The sequence below is a fragment of the Hyla sarda genome, chromosome 2, assembly GCF_029499605.1.
Source record: "Hyla sarda isolate aHylSar1 chromosome 2, aHylSar1.hap1, whole genome shotgun sequence".
NCBI classification, from domain to species: Eukaryota; Metazoa; Chordata; class Amphibia; order Anura; family Hylidae; genus Hyla; species Hyla sarda.
In genome coordinates this window covers 162,483,888-162,504,899 of record NC_079190.1, presented here as the reverse complement: position 1 = coordinate 162,504,899, position 21,012 = coordinate 162,483,888, and the positions used below count along the sequence as shown (strand labels likewise).

The following is a 21,012-nucleotide window of genomic DNA, read 5'->3' as shown; positions in this document are numbered from 1 at the left end:
AGACTGAATCTGCAGTAGGCAAACAGCTTGGTGTGAAGAAATCAACTGTGGGAGCAATTATACAGTTCTGTTATTATTATTATTATTATTATTATTATTATTATTATTATTATTATTATTAAGTGGTGTTTGGTAGTTTACATTTGTGGGGTTGTTGTCATAGTGGTGTGTGTGGTCAGAATGTGGCTGGACCAGGAGATTCTTTGATGGACATTTAAAGAGGTACTCCTCTTTTTTTAATCAACTGGTGCCAGAAAGTTAAACAGATTTGTAAATTACTTCTATTAAAAAATCTTAATCCTTCCAGTACTTAATAGCTGCTGAATACTACAGAGGAAATTCTTTTCTTTTTGGAACACAGTGCTCTGCTGACATCTCTGTCCATTTTAGGAACTGACCAGAGCAGCATATGTTTGCTATGGTAATTTTCTCCTACTCTGGACAGTTCTTAAAATGGACAGAGATGTCAGCAAAGAGCACTGTGGTCATGATGTCAGCAGAGAGCTCTGTGTTCCAAAAAGAAAATAATTTACTCTGTAGTATTCAGCAGCTAATAAGTACTGAAAGGATTAGGATTTTTTATAGAAGTAGTTTACAATTCTAACTTTCTGGCACCAGTTGATTTAAAAAAATTAAATAAATAAAAAGTTTTCCACCGGAGTACCCCTTTAACCCCTTAAGGACTGAGTGACCACTATCACTTTATGCATTAATAACTCTGGGATGCTTTTACCGATTATGCTGATTCCGAGATTGTTTTTTCGTGACATACTCTACTTTAACACGGTGGTAAATTTTTGTCGTTACTTGCATCCTTTCTTGGTGAAAAATCCCGAAATTTCATCAAAAAATTTAGCATTTTTCTAAATTTGAAACTCTCTGCTTGTAAGGAATAGGATATTCCAAATATTGTATATGTGAATCAATATATAATTTATGTCTACTTCACAAAGTTGACATGTTTTTACTTTTGGAAGACATCAGAGGGCTTCAAAGTTCAGCAGCAATTTTCAAATTTTTCACAAAATTTTCAAAATCTGAATTTTTCAGGGACCAGTTTAGATTTGAAATGGATTTTAGGGGTCTTCATATTTGAAATACCCCATAAAATGACCCCCATTATAAAACTGCACCCCCCAAAGTATTCAAAATGACATTCAGAAAGTGTGTTAACCCTTTAGGTGTTTCATAGGAATAGCAGCAAAATGAAGGAGAAAATTGAAAATCTTAATTTTTTACACTCTCATGTTCTTGTAGACCCAGTTTTTGAAAATTTACAAGGGGTAAAAGGAGAAAAAGCTCCCCAAAATTTGTAACCCAAATTCTCTCGAGTAAGGAAATACCTCATAGGTGGATGTCAAGTGCTCTGTGGGTGCAATACAAGATTTAGAAGGGAAGGGGCGACAATGGTGGAGAGTAAGTTTTTCTGAAATGGTTTTTGTTGGGGCATGTCACAATTAGGAAGCCCCTATGGTGCCAGAACAGCAAAAAAAAAAAAAAAAGCCCAACTTGACATACTATTTTGGAAACTACACCCCTCAAGGAACGTAACAAGGGGTCCAGTGAGCCTTAACACCCCACAGGTGTTTAACGAAAAGATGTCAAAGTCGTATGTGTAAATTAAATTTTTTTTTTTTTCACTAAAATGCTGGTTTTCCCCAAAATTTTACATTTTTGCAAGGGGTTACAGGAGAAAATGCCACCCGAAATTTGTAACCCCATCTCTTCTGAGTATGGAAATACCCCATGTGTGGACGTCAAGTGCACTGCTGGTGCACTCCAATGCCCAGAAGAGAAGAAGTCACATTTGGCTTTTGGAAAGCAAATTTTGCTGAAGTGGTTTTTGGGGGGCATGTTGCATTTAGGAAGCCCCTATGGTGCCAGAACAGCAAAAAAAGCCCAACTTGACATACTATTTTGGAAACTACACCCCTCAAGGAACGTAACAAGGGGTACAATGAGCCTTAGTACCCCACAGGTGTTTGACAAATTTCCGCTAAAGTTGGACAGGAAAACAAAAATTTAGATTTTTTTACTAAAATGCTGATGTTACCCCAAATTTTTCATTTTCACAAGGGGTAATAGAAGAAAAGGGGTTACACATTTTGGGAGGCTTTTTCTCCAGAGTATGGAAATACCCCATATGTGGATGTAAAGTGCTCTGCGGGCGAACTACAATGCTCAGAAGAGAAGGAGCGCCATTGAGCGTTTGGTGAGAGAATTTGGTTGGAATAGAAGTCGGGGGCCATGTGCGTTTACAAAGCCCCCCGTGGTGCCAGAACAGTGCCCCCCCACTTGTGACCCCCATTTTGGAAACTACACCCCTTACAGAATTTAATAAGGGGTGCAGTGAACATTTACACCCCACTGGTGTTTGGTAGATCTTTGGAACAGTGGGCTGTGCAAATGAAAAATAAAATTTTTCATTTTCACGGACCACTGTTCCAAAAATCTGTCAGACACCTGTGGGGTGTAAATGCTCATTGTACCCCTAATTACATTATGTGAGGGGTGTAGTTTCCAAAATGGGGTCCACTGTTCTGGCACTATGGGGGCTTTGTAAACACACATGGCCTTCAATTTCGTACACATTCTGTCTCCAAAATCCCAATGGCGCTCCTTCTCTTCTGAGCATTGTAGTGCGCCAGCAGAGCAATATACATCCACATATGGGGTATGTTGTTACTCAGAAGAAATGGGCTACAAATTTTTGGGGGCATTTTCCTATTCTCCCTTGTGAAAATGAAAAATGTAGGGTAACACCAGCTATTTTAGTGAAAAAAAAAAGTTTTTCCCTCAATTTCACATGCAATTTTAACGAAAATTTGTCAAACACCTGTGGGGTGTTAAGGCTCACAATACCCATTGTTACATTCCGTGAGGGGTGTAGTTTCCAAAATGTAGTCACATCTGGGAATTTATTGTTTTGGGTTTATGTCAGAACCGTGGTAAAATCAGCCACCCCTGTGCAAATCACCAATTTGGACCTCAAATGTACATAGTGCGCTCTCACTCCTGAGCATTGTTGTGCATCCGCAGAACATTTTACCCCCACATATGGAGTTTTTCCGTATTCAGGAGAAATTGCATTACAAATTTTGGGGGTCTTTTTTTTCCTTTTACTGCTTGTGAAAATTAAAAGTATAGGGCAACACCAGCATGTTAGTGTAAAAATATATTTTTTTACACTAACATGCTGGTGTAGACCCCAACTTTACCTTTTCATAAGGGGTAAATAGGGGGGAAAAAAAAGCCCCCCAAAATTTGTAATGCAATTTCTCCCGAGTACGGAGATACCCCATATGGGGCCCTTAACTGTTTCCTTGAAATATGCATATTTGAGGCCTAAATTGGGGATTTGAATCCGCCACAAAAACACCCCACGGCAGTGTTTCCCAAACAGGGTGTCTCCAGCTGTTGCAAAACTACCAGAATGCCTGGACAGCCAGTGGCTGTCCGTCAATACTGGGAGTTGTTGTTTTTCAACAGCTGGAGGCTCTGTTTTAGAAACAGTGCCGTACAAGACGTTTTTTTTTTTTTATTTGGGGGGGGGGGGACACACACGACTGTGTAGGGGTATGTGTATATGTAGTGTTTTACTTTTTATTTTGTGTAGGTGTAGTTTAGTGTAGTGTAGTGTAGTGTTTTTAGGGTACATTCACACGGTTGGGTTTACAGTGAGTTTGAGCTGCGGCTGTAAATTTGCCGCACCTCAAACTTGCAGCAAAAAGCTTGCTGTAAACCCACCCGTGTGAATGTACCCTGTACATTCTCATTTTGGGAGGGGGGGGGGCAAACCTCCAGCTGTTGCAAAACTACAACTCCCAGCATGCACTGACAAACCATACATGCTGAGAGTTGTAGTTATGCAACAGCTGGAGGCACATTGGTTGCAAAACACTGAGCATTTGTTACTTAACTCAGTGTTTTGCAACCAGTGTGCCTCCAGCTGTTGGAAAACTACAACTCTCAGCATATACAGTCTCTCACTGCATGCTGGGAGTTGTATTTTTGAAACAGCTGGAGGCACACTGGTAGCGAAACACTGAGTAAGGTAACAAACTCGGTTTCACAACCAATGTGTCTCCAGCTGTTGCAAAACTGCCATTGGACAGTCAAGGGCATGCTGAGAGTTGTAGTTTTGCAACAGCTGAAGGCACACAGCTACAACTCCCAGCATGCCCTTTGTTAGTCTGTGCATACTGGGAGTTGTAGTTATGCAACAGCTGAATGCAAACTTTTTCATAGAAAGAATGTGCCTCCAGCTGTGGCACAACTACAATCCCCAGCATGCACAGACTTCCAAAGGGCATGCAGGGAGTTGTAGTTGGAACTCCAGCTGTTGCAAAACTACAACTCCCAGCATGCCCTTTGGCTTTGCATGCTGCGAGTTGTTACTAAGCAACAGTAGGAGGTGAACAGGCCTCACCTCCTGCTGTATCCTGCTGCCGGGACCGCCGCCGCTGTATTCTGCCGCCGGGACCCATCCTGCTGCTCCTGTCGCCGCCACCGATCCTGAGGGGACCCCTGCCAGACCAGGGCAAGGTAGGAGACCCCAGCCGGCGCCGATCTCCGCTCTGATCACTGCCCTGCAGGTCCGTGATTGGTCGGTCATTCCGACCGATCAATCACGTGATCGTGAGGCGGCACCCGTGCCACCTCACTCCTGCTGGGTAAGGGTGAATGGGGCCGTCTCGGACAGCCCCATTCATCCTTTTTTTCCAGGTCTCCAGAGACCCAATTGACCCGGAATAGCGGCAAATCACCGGTCTGAAGTACTTCTTCGCAGCGCTGTACATTTACAGTGCTCATCCTTAAGGGGTTAAGGACTTATATGGACTCATTACTTGTATATATTGTATGTTGTTTGCATTATTATGGCGTTGTTTATATTATTGTAGTGTTTTATATTTTTAAATAAAAGATCTACACTGTTCAACAAATTTAAAAAAAAAATTGTTTCAGAAATGAAATGTGCCATTTCTTAATGAATTTCACATGCTGCATTCAAATGTAATAATGAAATTTGTTAGTTGGCTCTAGTTTTCATGCAACAGACATTTAACATTTTCCAACTACAGGTAATAGGCAAATAACACTGCATGATGCAATAAAATGCATGATGCAACATACACCATAGATTACATAGTCAGTATTAGTGACCAATTGAAAACCACCAAGTGTACCAAGATGATGCAATATTAGCTGATATTACATCACCAAATTCTATAAAAGTCACAGTATCTGTTGCTTTGCGAGTTTAGGGTGAGCTCACACTGCATTACCTAACTACAGGAACCGGTTCTGGCGCTCCCATATCCCAGCCTGACCCAACCCCGTATTCGGTTTTCGGACCGGACTGAAAACCGCAGCATACCAAGGTTTTCAGTCCAGACCGAAAACCGTATATGAGGCAAAAATGGGAGGTGGGCCAAGTACGGCTGGGATACGGGAGCGCTCGGTTTTAACTACCCCCAGCTGGATCCGATTCCCGTAGTTCGTAAACGCAGTGTGAGCCCACCCTAAACTCGCTAAGCAACAGATACTATGACTTTTATAGAATTTGGTGACGTAATATTAGCTTGGCGGTTTTCTATTGGTCACCAATGTAATCTATGGTGTAAGTTGCATCATGCATTTTATAAACCTTACTTCATTAGTTGGTTGCTTATATCATGGAAACTAGAGCCAATATACTTTTTTTATGTTATTTTTGTTTTCAGCTTTTGCTGTTTTCATGCTCACAACTTTTTACCTGTAGAACAGTGTTACTAGAAAATGGAAAGAATACAAGACCACTGATAATCTCCCTCGATCTGGAGCTCCACGCAATATCTCTCCACGTAGTGTAAAAATGATGACAAGAATGGTGAGCAAAAATCCCAGAACCACATGGGGGGACCTAGTGAATGACCTGCAGAGAGCTGGGACTAAAGTTACAAAGGCTACCATCAGTAACACACTATGTTGCCAGGGGACTCAAATCATGCAGTGCCAGACGTGTCCCCTGCTTAAGCCAGTACATGTCTGGGCACATCTGAAGTTTTCTAGAGAGCATGTGGATGATCCAGAAGAGTATTGGGAGAATGTCATATGGTCAGATGAAACCATAGTAGAACTTTTTGGCAAAAACTCAACTCGTCATGTTTGGAGGAAAAAGAATGCCGAGTTGCATCCGTAGAACACCATACCTACTGTGAAGCATGGGGGTAGAAACATCATGCTTTGCGGCCGTTTTTCTGCTAAGGGACCAGGACAACTGATCCGTGTAAAGGAAAGAATGAATGCGGCCATGTACCGTGAGATTTTGAGTGAAAAACCAAGAGCATTGAAGATGAAACATGGCTGGGGCTTTCAGCATGACAATGATCCCAAACATACCGCAGGGAGTTGAAAGTCTGTGTTGCCCAGTGACAGCCCTAAATCATCTCTATTCTAGAGGAGATCTGCATGGAGGAATGGGCCAATATACCAACAACAGTGTGTGAAAACCTTTTGAAGACTTACAGAAAACGTTTGACCTCTATCTTTGGCAACAAAGGTTAAATAACTAAGTATTGAGATGAACTTTTGTTATTGATCAAATACTTACTTTCCACCATAATTTACAAATACATTTTTTTAAAATCATCAAACTTGATTTTATGGATTTTTTTCTCATTATGTCTCTCATAGTTGAGGTATACCTATGATGAAAATGACAGGCCTCATCTTTTCAAGTGGGAGAACTTGCACAATTGGTGGCTGACAATACTTCTTTGCCCCACTGTACCTTCATCCATGCAATGTATCTGATATCGCTGCCCAACTGCATTCTATGTGGTGAAGCTGCAATACCAGACACATTTAAGGCCCCTTTCACAATACCGTTAAGACCGTCAAACTTTAATTTTTTATTTATTTTGGGAGTTTGACGGCCGTCATTTTGACGGATCATAGGGGGTCCCGATGGACCCCATTATAGTCAATGGGGTCTGTCAGGCAAAATAATAGCAGGAGAGAAAGATGGTGCAAGCACAATTTTTTCTCACGCCAAATAAAGGGCTTCACCAGGCCAGAGACAAACAGCAGTGTAAAAGTAGCCTAACAGCATCTCCTCATATCTGGTGAAATAGCATCTGGTAAAAGCTAAGTGGGGTTTTCATCAATTCCTAGTGGCCCAACTCACACCGATAACCTACTGATGGTATATCCTATGCCACCAATTACTATTTATTGAAACAACATCTTCCGGCACTCACCTTATTGTTAATGATCGCTTCAGAGTCATCAAACACGAAATTGCCATTGTAGCTATTTGTAAAACATACAAGTGACAAGAGTCCAACTAGACACTTAGCCCAGAATTTTGGAAGGTGAAACAAAGGAATGTCCTGATCCAGACCATCTGCTGCAGCCATGGTGTATATGCATAACAAACTATACACTTCAGCATTCTGTATGGTCACAAACCTAGAAGAGAACATTAAGAAGAAAAAAACATTAAAATCATAAATAAATAGGAAGAAAGGCTTTGCAGTTAACATGTGCTAAAAGAACAACGGTCAGCCAAAGTATGAAGTTTAACATTGTAATTATGTGTTATAATCTAACGAATATGTATTGTCTATAGATCCTATGATCAATATCCTTTTAGGGCTTCTTCATATCTAGGTTTTCAGTGGGGTCCATTCAGTTTCCAGCATTTTACTGGACAAAATATTGCTTCATGCTGTGCCATTTGTCCAGGACCTTTGCTGGTATCTACAATGAAGGATTCTAAATACAATATTTGTTATATCTTAGTTACACTGGCAGTGTAAAACAAAATTAACAATGTACAGTATAGTAAAAATAGAACAGTCAATAATATGGAAGGTTGTCTTCTCCATTTTAGGTTGCTTTAAGCTTTGAGTTATCTGGGCAACATCATGGTCTGTGTAAATCAAGTTCTTTTTACCCCCGTTTGCCTGGGTAAGTTCGATCATCTCTAGTACTTACTTTCCCCATATTTATCAAAGAGGTGCACGTTCTTCATAAATGGCAAAGTAGCTTAGAGTAGCAAAGTTTCTAAGTGTAGTCCAAACTCGTGTGAGACTGCACGCTTGCCCACATGTGTAAAACAGCATTAAAGGGGTACTCCGCCCCAGACATCTTATCCCCTATCCTTTTGGCTGGGAACCCCCCGCAATCTCTCCTGCCACACCCTGTGTCATCTGCTGCATGGAGCGAACTTCGCTCCATGCCTGATGACGAGCTGATACAAAGGCCGGAGTATTGGAGTCACGACTCCACCTCCTAAATACAAGTCTATGGGAGTGGGCATGACGGCTGCCACACCCCCTTCCGTAGACTTGCATTTAGGGGGTGGGGCGTGATGTCACGAGGGGACGGGGCTGTGAAGTCACGTTACTCCTGCCCCTTTATCGCCCGTCATCAGGCACGGAGCGAAGTTCGCTCCGTGCAGCAGTAGACACAGGGTTCTGCAGGAGAGATCGCGAGGGTTCCCACCGGCAGGACCCCAGAGATCAGGCATCTTATCCCCTATCCTTTGTATAGGGGATAAGATGTCTAGGGGCGGAGTACCCCTTTAAACAGTACTACAAATCTGGCAAACTATCCCATACTATAATCTCTGCTGAATAATGTATTGTTGGTGAAAAAAAAAACCTTGTACCTAACGCTGCTACTTCGGATTAAGGAAGGAGGAGAAGAAACTCCAGAAATACTTCCAATCGATTTAGTTAATATAAAATAATCAAATACATTAGACCACTCATTACATAGACTGTAATGGCAATTCTTACTGTACAATAAATTTCCGTTTGTAGTCTGTTCCTTTCGGCCAAACAAGAAAAAAATAAAATAGTTAATGGTTTTGATAAAGCAAAAAAAATTAAAATAAATAAAAATGACTGCAAAGGGAACTGAAGCAAACTGATCATATAAATGACCCATTGACATCAATGGGATTAGTTTATGCCAGTTTTTCTGTCTTTTTGCCAGATTACATGAATCGAACACAAAACGCTCATTTAACCTGTTGGGATCGGAGGGCGTACATGTATGCCCTCCGTATTTCTGACCAGCACCACTTGCCGGGTGGTGATCGGACCGGGAGAACTGCTGCGATATCTATCAGCAGGCATCCCATGAAATCACCTACACCTATCATCCCTACCCCCCCCCCCCCCCCATAACATCAACATTGTAGTTTTGCAACAGCTGGAGATTTGCGCACCCCCCCCCCCCCCCCATGTGCATGTATAGGGTACAGTTACACAGCTGGGGGTTTACAATGAGTTTGAGCTGCGGCAAATTTACCGTGTGCGGGTCAAACTCCCAGCGGAAAACTCGCTGTAAACCTGCCCGTGTGAATGTACCATAAAAACACTACACTACACTTACATAAAATAAAGTGTAAAACACTGCATATACACACCCTAACACAGCCCCCTCCACCCATAAAATTAAAAACGCCTTGTACGACACTGTTTCCTAAATGGAGTCTCCAGCTGTTGCAAAACAACAACTCCCAGCATTGCTGGAGAGCCATTGACTGTTCAGGCATGCTGGGAGTTTTGCAATAGCTGGAGGCACCCTGTTTGGGAAACCCTGCCGTAGGGTATTTTTGGTGCAGGAAGCCAGTGCCATGCTTGCATCCAGGTCTGCCCCTATGCAAATCCCTAATTTTGGCCTCAAATACACCAGTATTTTAGTGTTAAAAATAAAAAAAAATTCATTTTCACGTCCAACTTTAACGAAACGTTGTTAATCACCTGTGGGGTATTAAGGCTCACTTTACCCCTTGTTCCTTGAGGGGTGTAGTTTCCCAAATAGTGTGCCAAGTGTTTTTTTCAGCAAAATTCTCTTTCCAAAAGCCAAATTTTGCTCCTTCTCTTCTAAGCATTGTAGTTCACCCGCAGTGCACTTTACATCCACATATGGGGTATTTCCATACTTAGAAGAAATGTGTTTTTACATTTTGGGGGGCATTATCTCCTATTACCCCTTGTGAAAATGAAAAATTTGGGGAAGCACCAACATTTTATTGTTAAAAATTAAAATTTTCATGTCCATCTTCAACATAAAGTCGTCAAACACCTGTGAGGTGTTAAGGCTCACTGAACACCTTGTTACATTCCTTGAGGGGTGTAGGTTCCCAAGTAGTGTGCCATGTGGAGTTTTTTTTTGCTGTTCTGGCACCATGAGGGCTTCCTAAATGCAACATACCCCCCAAAAACCACAACAGCAAAATTCGTTCTCCAAAATCCCAAAGTTGCGAACACGCAGAGCACTTTACATCCACATGAGGTATTTCCTTACTCAAGAGAAATTGTGTTACAAATTTTGCTGGGATTCTTCAACTTTTACCCATAATAAAAAAAAAAAAAAAAAAAAAAAAAAAAATGGGCTACAAGTACATGTTAGTGTAAAAAAAAAAAAAAGTTTTGATTTTGAGTTTTTCCTCCACTTTGTCAGGGGGAAATGTTGGAGGCAGCGGTAATTACGCTCCCAAAAGAAGGGAAGGATTGTTCCTCCCCAGAAAATTCCAGACCACTCTTCCTGCTAAACAGAGATAAACCTGATCCATATGGATCAGGTGGGATTTGTGAAGGGTCGCCAATCATCAGACAGGACTGGAAGGTTGTTGAATCTTATAGATGAGGCGGAGCACGGTCCCTCCTCCTTGGTCTGGACGCGGAGAAGGCATTCAACCACGTCCAGTGGGGGTATCAGAGCAGTGTTGGAGAAATATGGCTAACCCCCCATATTGATCTTGGCAATAATGGGCATCTACTCTGCGCCTACCGCTAGAATATGTGCAGAGGGAGCGATATCAAGAAGGTTTGGAATCTCTTACGGTACACGACAGGAGTGCCCTTTGTCCCCCCTGTTATTTGTTTTGGCAATAGAGCCGTTAGCCCAGCAGATCCGGGAGTCAGAGGTGATAAGGGGCATCCCTGTCAGAATAAGCGATCAAGGTATAAGCTTGTTTGCAGACTACATTATCTCATGTAAAACCCCAGTGGAATTTCTGCAGGCAGAAGTGCTGTCCAGTTTTAGTACAGTAAGCTATTATAAGCTGAATACTACTCAATCAACCATTCTCCCTTTCAGAATAAGTGATAAAATTAGAACCCAGCTAGAATCGAAATATACCTTTGTATGGGCTAGGGATTCCCCAACATACAATAGGCATTAAATTAACTCCCTCTCCATTCGAGTAAACATCAGCTGAATACTGATATCACCAGTTATTCCAAACTGCTGATATCTTGGTTGGGGAGGATAGCAATAACGAAAACTGATTTATTACCCAAAATTTGGTATCGCTTCTGTAATTTACCTATTAAGTTTCCCAGACACGTGATTAAGACTTTACAAGCAATCATTTTGAGATATATTTGGCAAAATAAGGGACCTAGAATCTAAAATATTATGTCACCCTATCAAGGAGGGGGGGACTGGGGTGCCCAGACCCAGTGGCGTTGCTAGGGTTGGTGTCACCCGATGCGGTAGATAATGGTGTCACCCCCATACCTTCCCCCCCTCAGTAAGTTTTTAGCTTATTGTGACAGACACCACTGTTGTAGCCCATTGTGAGAAATTCCAGTATAATAATCAGATATACCAGTTGCCACAGAATGGGAAAGTGTTAAAGAAGTTTTCACCATTTAAATATACAGCTCCCAGAATTACTTAAAGGGGTACTCCACTGGAAAACATTTTCTTTTCTATCAACTGGTGCCAGAAAGTTAAACAGATTTTTAAATTAAAGGAATATGGATACCGCTCTCACCAGCGCTGGACACCTCTCACACCTGTGCTGCGGACTGCCGGCACCGCCTCCGGCAACTCCTTATGCTAGAAAGAACTCCGTCCGGCACCAAGGTATGGGGTAAAAAAGGCTTGTCTTTATTTACTCCACTGCAGGATACATACTGATCAAGATGTCTGACGCGTTTCGCCCTTTACAGGGCTTAATCGTAGACTCATGATTAAGCCCTGTAAAGGGCGAAACGCGTCAGACATCTTGATCTGTATGTATCCTGCAGTGGAATAAATAAAGACAAGCCTTTTTTTACCCCATACCTTGGTGCCGGACTGAGTTCTTTCTAGATTTTTAAATTACTTCTATTTAAAATCTTAACCCTTACAGTACTTATAAGCTGTTGTATTCTCCACAGGAAGTTGTGTAGTTCTTTCCAGTCTGTCCACAGTGCTCTGTCTGTCCATGTTAGGAACTATCCAGAGCAGGAGAGGTTTGCAATGGGGATTTGCTCCTACTATGGAGAGTTCTTGACATGGACAGAGGTGTCAGCACAGAGCACTGTGGTCAGACAGAAAATAAATTAAAAAAGAAAAGAACTTCCTGTGAATCACTTATACAGCAGCTAATAAGTACTGGAAGGATTAAGATTTTTAAGTAGAAGTAATTTATAAATCTGTTTAACTTTGTAGCACCAGTTAAATAAATTTTTTTTTCCAGTAGAGTACCCCTTTATGCAGTGGTGAGGTTATGCTGGGAGTTGTAGTTTCACTCATCATAACTGTAGAACTGACAAGTGACTACAGCTCTGATAGGACATAGAGAGGAGAATGTACAATGATATCAGTGACTACAGGTGACGTCTTCTCTATAGTCTTTCCTTATCTAATTCAGATGGTACATACCGCCTGGTCCAGCTAAAACTTCTCTCTGCAGAATGTGACGCCCAGACGTCTCCTCACTATGTCAGCGCATTCTCATCCTCTATATGAAAACAATAATTATTATAAACCTGCCAGACACTGTATCCTCTAAATATAATACTACTATACACTATACTCTTTGATTATAAACCTTCCATACACCATACCCACTGAATATAATAATACCACACACTGTACATTCTGAATACCAACACATACTGTACACTCTGAATATAAATCTGCCACATACTGTACCCTCTGAATATACCATCACACACTGTACCCTCTGAATATAAATCTGCCACTTACTGTACCCTCTGAATATAAATCTGCCATATACTGTACCCTCTGAATATAAATCTGCCACATACTGTACCCTCTGAATATACCGTCACACACTGTGCCCTCTGAATATAAATCTGCCACATACTGTAACCTCTGAATATAAATCTGGTGGTGTTGCTAGTTGATGATGGGGGTGCTAGTACTGGGGAGGTGTTGCTGGAGGATGATGAGGGTGCTACTGGCCATACCCCCTGGCAGTATCACCCCCATCGTCCATCGGCAGGATCATCCTCCTGGCAGGAGCGCTCCCACCATCCACCATCAGGATCTGCTGATGGAGGTGCTGCTGCTGGGGGGGTTTGCTGGTGGATGATGAGGGTGCTACTGCCAGGGGGGGAGCATTAGGTAGGTAGCAGTTCCCCCACATTAGGTAGGTAGCAGTTCCCCCACATTAGGTAGGTAGCAGTTTCCCCATATTAGGTAGCATAGATTCCCCACATTTGGTACCAGTTACCCCACATTAGGTAGTTATTTCCCCACATTAAGTAGCACAGATTCCCCACATTAGGTAGCACAAATTCCACACATTAGGTAGCACAAATTCCACACATTAGGTAGCAGTTTCCCCACATTAGGTAGCACAGATTCCCCACATTAGGTAGCAGTTTTCCCACATTATGTAGCAGCCTTCGCAAATTAAGTAGCAGTTTTCCAACATTAGGTAGCATAGATTCCCCACATTTGGTAGTAGTTTTCCCCCATTAGGCCGCAGGTTTCCTTGCATGTTCCCCACAATAGGTCAAAGTCTCCCCACATTAGATCACTGGTTCAAACAACCACCCCCCCCCTCCCCCCACACACAAACACACACACACACACACACACACAACACAGAGACACACACAGTCAGAGAGACACACACTCACAGAGAGACACACACACAGTCACACAAAGACAGAGCCACACACAGACAGAGATTGCGACAGACACATACAGTCACACACAAAGAAACACACACTCACAGACACACACAGTCACACACAGACAGAGACACACAAACAGAGAAAGTGAGACAGACACACACTCACTCACCCATCCAGCGCAGCTTCTCTCTGGGCGCTCTGCGAGTAACGTCACGTCCTCCTGCGCCGGCCCTGCGGAGGGACGTCGGACCGGCGCAACAGAAGACGTGGGGGCGCAGGCCAGTTCACTGTGCAGGTGACGGGGGGGGGGGGGGGTACTGCTAGTACGGAGACGCAACAAGTGAGGACCGGGGGGGGGGGGGGAATGCTCTTACAGAGGCAGCTCAAGTGGGGGCCGTGGGGGGCTGCTAGTATGGAGACAGGCAGCGCAACTGAGGACCGGCGGCATACCTGGTGTCACCCCATCAGGATGGTGTCACCCGGTGCGGGCCGCACCCCCCGCACCCCGGTCGCAACGCCACTGCCCAGACCTCCTGGCCTACTATCAAGCAACTCTACTCACCCAGATACAAAAATTATGGCACAATGAACTAGATAAGCACTGGGCGTTAATAGAAACACGATTAACCCCTTAAGGACTCTGCCCATTTTCACCTTAAGGACTCAATATTCGTTTTTGCATTTTCGTTTTTCCTCCTCATCTTCTACAAATCATAAAGCGTTCAATTTTGCACCTACAGACCCATATAAGGGCTTGATTTTTGCGTCACCAATTGTACTTTGTAATGACATTATTTTATAACAATCTGTGGCGAAAATCTTTTTTTTTGTGGGGTGAAATTTCATTTTGCAACTTTTTAGGGCTTCCGTTTTTTTCGGTAAAAATGACACATTATCTTTATTCTGTAGGTCCATACGGTTACAGGGATACTCAATGTATGTCAGTTTTATTTATTATACTACTTAAAAAAAATTATAAATACGTGCACCAAAATTTGTTTGTTAAAAATAAAATTTTTGCGCGTATGGGGCTATATGAGGGCTTATTTTTTTGCGCCGTGGTCTGTAGTTTTTATCGGTACCATTTTTGTTTTGATGGGACTTTTTGATCGCTTTTTATTAATATTTTTATGGAATATAAAGTGACCAAAAATGCATTATTTTGGACTTTGTTATTTTTTTACATGTACGCCATCAACCGTGCGGTTTAGTTATCCTTATATTTTAATAGTTCGGACAGTTATGCACATGACGGTACCACATGATTTTTTTTATTACATCATTTCATTTAAAAAAATAGGAAAATTAACTTTTATTGGCGGGGTGGGGGGGCTTATTCACATGTATTCTCTTATTTTTTATTTATTTATTTTTAGCCCCCTTAGGAGGCTATACTATGCAATCTTCTGATTGCATACACTGTTCAATGCTATGCCATATGCATAGCATTGATCAGTGTCACCAGTGCTCTGGCATGGAGCAGTAGATCGCCGATTGGACGACAAGTGGGCAGGTGACGACCCTCCTCTTGTCGCGATTCTGTCGCGATAGTCCCGATCAGCTCCGATGAGCTTCCGGGATAGTTTCACTTTCAGTTTAGACACCACTATCAACTTTGATTGCGGAGTCTAAAGGGTTAATGCCGGGCATCGGCCCAATCGGCAGTTACAGACATTAGCCATGGGTCCTGGCTGCCCGTAGCAACCGGGACCCATGGGGTTTAACCCGTTCTCCGCTTGTGAGAACGGTTAAAACCCCATTTGCGGGAGACAGAACGTACAGGTATACCCTGAGTCCTTAAGGGCTCGGGAATGGGGGCATACCCGTAAGCCCTGCATCCTTAAGGGGTTAAGCAGGGCTGAAACGCCCACACTGATATTATGGGAAAGCGCACTTTCAGGCAAAATATCAGACCGCGATAGCTTAACCTTAACCGCGGGCCTGGAAGTGTGGCTGTATGCTCTTAAACATCAGGTTCTGAGCCCCTTGAAATTTAACGATGTCCCTATAGCCCTGATTCAAAATTTACTCCCAGCAACTAATTGGTTCAACTGGGTTAGTAAAAGGTATTAATACTTTGGGAGAAATCAGTGAGAGGTCTTTTATCTTTTGAAACTATCTCCCAACACTTTGGAATATTACTCAAATACTTTTTTAAAAGGGGTACTAAGGTGGAAATTATAATTATTTGTTTTTTAAATCAACTGGTGCCAGAAAGTTAAACAGATTTGTAAATTACTTAATCCTTCCAGTACTTATTAGCTTCTGAATACTACAGAGGAAATTATTTTCTTTTTGGAACACAGAGCTCTCTGCTTACATCACAAGCACAGTGCTCTCTGCTGACATATCTGTTCATTTTAACCCCTTAAGGACTTCGTTTTTGCACTTTCGTTTTTTCCTCCTTACCTTTTAAAAATCATAACTATCTCAATTTTCCACCTAAAAATCTATATTATGGCTTATCTTTTGCGTCACCAATTCTACTTTCCAGTGACAGTCATTTTACCCAAAAATTCTCGTCGAAGCGGAAAAAAATAATAATTGTGCGACAAAATCGAAGAAAAAACGCCATTTTGTAATTTTTGGGGGCTTCCGTTTCTAAGCAGTGCATATTTCGGTAGAAATGACACCTTATCATTATTCTGTAGGTCCATATGGTTAAAATTATACCCTACTTCTATAGGTTTCATTTTTTCGTACTTCTGGAAAAAATCATAACTACATGCAGGAAAATGTATACGTTTAAAAATGTCATCTTCTGACCCCTATAACTTTTTTATTTTTCCACGTACACGGCGGTATGGGGGCTCATTTTTTGCACCGTGATCTGAAGTTTTTAACGGTATGATTTTTGTTTTGATCGGACATTTTAATCACTTTATATTCATTTTTTAATGGTATAAAAAGTGACCAAAATACGCTTTTTTGGACTTTGGAATTTTTTTTGCAAGTACGCCATTGACCGTACGGTTTAATTAATGATATATTTTTATAGTTCGGACATTTACACACGCGGAGATACCACATATGTTTATTTTTAAATTTTATTTACACTGTTTTATTTTTTTTATGGTAAAAGGGGGGTGATTCAAACTTTTATTAGGGAAGGGGTTAAATCACCTTTATTAACACTTTTTTTTTACTTTTTTTTTTTTGTTGCAGTGTTATAGGGACCTATAAAACTGCACACACTGATCTCCTATGCTGATCACTGGCATGTATTAACACGCCTGTGATCAGTGTTATCGGCGCTTGACTGCTCCTGCCTGGATCTCAGGCACGGGCAGTCATTAGTCGATCGGACACCGAGGAGGCAGGTAAGGGCCCTCCCGGTGTCCTGTAAGCTGTTCAGGACGCCGCGATTTCACCGCGGCGGTCCCGAACAGCCCGACTGACTAGCCAGGATACTTTCACTTTAGAAGCGGCAGTAAGCTTTGACCGCCACTTCTAAAGGGTTAATACCGCACTTTGCCGTTGATGAGCGCCGGGACCCACGCGATGTGATGCTTCATATCATGGGAGCCGGTGCAGGACGTAAATATATGTCCTGCGTTGTTAAGGGGTTAAGAACTGTCCAGATTAGGAGAAAATCCCCATAGCAAACATATGCTGCTCTGGACAGTTCCAAAAATTGACAGAGATGTCAGCAGAGAGAACTGTGCTCGTGATGTCAGCAGAGAGCACTATGTTCCAAAAAGAAAATTTCCTCTGTAGTATTCAGCAGATAATTAGTACTGGAAGGATTAAGATTTTTTAATAGAAGTAATTTACAAATCTGTTTAACTTTCTGGCACCAGTTGATTTAAAAAATAAAATAAAGTTTTCCACCGGAGTACCCCTTTAACACGTACAGGACCCAGGGCGTATGGATACGCCTTCTGTACCTGGGTCTTAAGGACCCAGGGCGTACCTGTACGCCCGTGGGAATTTTGGTCCCCGCCGCACGCCAGGCAGGGAACAGGGTGACTGCTGAGGCACTCCGCGCAAATGCCCAGCAGGCACTCCGCGCAAATGCCCAGGGGGGTCATCAGACCCCCCCCAAGTAGGCGATCGGCGCAAATCGCAAGTGAATTCACACTTGCTATTTGTGCTGATTTCGGGTCATACAGGTCTATGGTGACCCGGAATATAAGGGGGATTGCGGTTGTCCATGACACCTACGATCCCCCTGAAGGGATAGGAGTGAGGTGGCAGGGGTTAACTTTCATTTTCCCCGTCCTGCCCACCCACAATAGGCGGGGCAGAACGGGGAAACACATCGGTGGAGGCTGCGGGATGCGATCGGCTGCGGTGATCAGAGCGGGCGGCGATGTCGTGCGGCAGAAGAGGACGGCTCCCTGGATCCGACGGAAGCCGGTAAGTTGCTTAGCAACATCTAGAGGACTACAGTCTGAGACCACTATACAGTGGTCTCTACACTGTAGCCCTCCAGATGTTGCAAAACTACAACTCCCAGCATGCCCAGACAGCTGTTTGGGCATGCTGGGATTTGCAGTTTTGCAACAGCTGGAGGTCTACAGTTTAGAGACCACTGCACAGTGATCTCTATACTGCCCTCTAGATCTTGCAAAACTACAACTCCTAGCATGCCCACACAGCAGTTTGCTGTCTGTGCATGCTGGGATTTGTAGTTTTGCAACATCTGGAGGTCCACAGTTTGGAGATCACCGTGCAGTGGTCTCTAACTGTAGCCCTCCAGATGTTGCAAAACTGCAAATCCCAGCATGCCCAAACAGCTCTCTCGGCATGCTGGGAGTTATAGTTGCGTACCTCCAGCTGTTGCATAACTACATCTCCCAGCATCAGTACATGCTGGGAGTTGTAGTTTGGCAACAGCTATAGGCACACTGGTTGGCACACTGAGTTAGGTTTTCCAAGCAGTGTGCCTCCAGCTGTTGCAAAACTACAACTTCCAGCATGCACGGTCTGTCAGTACATGCTGGGAGTTGTAGTTTTGAAACAGCTGGAGGTTTGCCCCCCCCCATGTGACCGTACAGGGTACATTCACACGGGCAGGTTTACAGTAAGTTTCCTGCTTCAAGTGTGAGATGCGGCAAATTTTTTGCTGCGCCGCAAATTTCTAGCAGGAAGCTCACTGTAAACCTCCGCCAGTGCGAATGTACCCTAAAAACACTACAGTAACACATAATAAAGGGTAAAACACTACATATACACCCACTTACTGTCCCCCCCAATAAAAATGAAAAACGTATTGTACGGCAGTGTTTCCAAAACGGAGCCTCCAGATGTTGCAAAACAACAACTCCCAGAATTTCCGGACAGCCACTGACTGTCGAGGCATGCTGGGAGTTTAGCAACAGCTGGAGGCACCCTGTTTGGGAATCACTGGCATAGAATACCCCTATGTCCACCCCTATGTAATCCCTAATTTAGTCCTCAAATGCGCTCACTTCGGAGCCCTGTCGTATTTCAAGGAAACAGTTTTGCGCCACATATGGGGTATTTCCGTACTCGGGAGAAATTGCACTACAAATTTTGGGTGCTTTTTCTCCTTTTACCCCTTATGAAAAAGGAAAGTTGGGGGCTACACCAGCCTGTTAGTGTAAAAAAATTAAAAAAATTTACACTAACATGCTGGTGTTGCCCCATACTTTTTATTTTCACAAGAGGTGAAAGGAAAAAAAAAAAAGACCCCCAAAATTTGTAACGCAATTCCTCCCGAGTACGGAAATACCCCAGATGTGGGCGTAAAATGTTCTGCAGGTGCACAACAAGGCTCAGGAGTAAAGCCTAAATTGGCGATTTGCACAGGGGTGGTTGATTTTATAGCGGCTCTGCCAAAAAAGCAAAAAAAGAAATACCCACATGTGACCTCATTTTGGAAACTATTTTGGAAATTTTTTTCACTAAAATGCTGGTGTTACCCTAAATTTTTCATTTTCACAAGGAAAAATAGGAAAGAAGCCCCCAAAATTTGTAACCCCTTTTCCTCTAAGAACATACCCCATATGTGGATGTAAAGTGCTCTGCTGGCTCACTACAATGCTCAGAAGAGAAGGAGCACCATTGGGATTTGGAAGAGAAAATTTGTCCGGAATTGAAGGCCATGTGTGTTTACAAAGCCCCCATAGAGCCAGAACAATGGACCTCTCGCACATGTGACCCCATTTTGGAAACTACACCCCTCATGTAATGTAATAAGGGGTTCAGTGAGCATTTACGTCTGACAGATTTTTGAACAGTGGTCCGTGAAAATGAAAAATGTAATTTTTCATTTGCACAGCCCACTGTTCCAAAGATCTGTCAAACGCCAGTGGGGTGTAAATACTCACTGCACCCCTTATTAAATTCTGTGAGGGGTGAAGTTTCCAAAATGGGGTCACAAGTGGGGGGGGGGGTCCACTGTTCTGGCACCATGGGGGGGGGGGCTTTGTGAATGCACATGGCCCCCGACTTCTATTCCAACCAAATTCTGTCTCCAAAAATTTAATGGCGCTCCTCCTCTTCTGAGCATTGTAGTGCACCAGCAGAGCACTTGACATCCACACATTGGGTATTTCCATACTCAAACAACAAAAAACGTGGTCTCAAATGGCTGGAGGTGCTCAACCCCAAATGCGTTGTGCATTTATACTGGGGGAGCAGATCCTGCCCTTGTAGTCCATTGCTAGGGGCGATCCCCAGCATAAAAATGCATACAATGGAGGATGCGTGCAGCGGACTACAAGTGCCACAATAGAATCCTACACCAGATAGACGGTGTGGATGTGTAACAATTAGAATAATACAATACAGGAATATGGGCGCACTACTGTGGTAGATGTATACAATGACATTGGCTATCCCTCAACACTGATGTTAAAATTGAGACATTCGCCAGTATATCCTTATATGAAGGTATGTTCTTCATATAAGGATATACTGGCGAATGTCTCAATTTTAACATCAATGTTGAGGGATAGCCAATGTCATTGTATACATCTACCACAGTAGTGCACCCATATTCCTGTATTTCCATACTCAGAAGAAATGGGGTTACAAATTTTGGGGGTCATTTTCTCCTATTACCCCTTGTAAAAATGTAAAATTTGGGGAAAAACCAGCATTTTAGCGAAAACATTTTTTTCTTCATTTACACATCCAGTTTTAACAAAAAGTCGTCAAA

The 21,012-nt window shown here is 42.8% G+C and overlaps 1 protein-coding gene across 1 annotated transcript in view; it reads right to left on the bottom strand.

Moving 5' to 3' along the window:
* The window catches only part of TMTC4 (transmembrane O-mannosyltransferase targeting cadherins 4), a 170,178-nt gene that overhangs the window by 132,199 nt on the left and 16,967 nt on the right, over positions 1–21,012 (bottom strand). The window contains 1 exon segment of the mRNA XM_056555675.1: positions 7,242–7,452. Within this exon segment, the coding sequence (XP_056411650.1) occupies positions 7,242–7,400 (159 nt within the window). The 5' untranslated portion in view covers positions 7,401–7,452.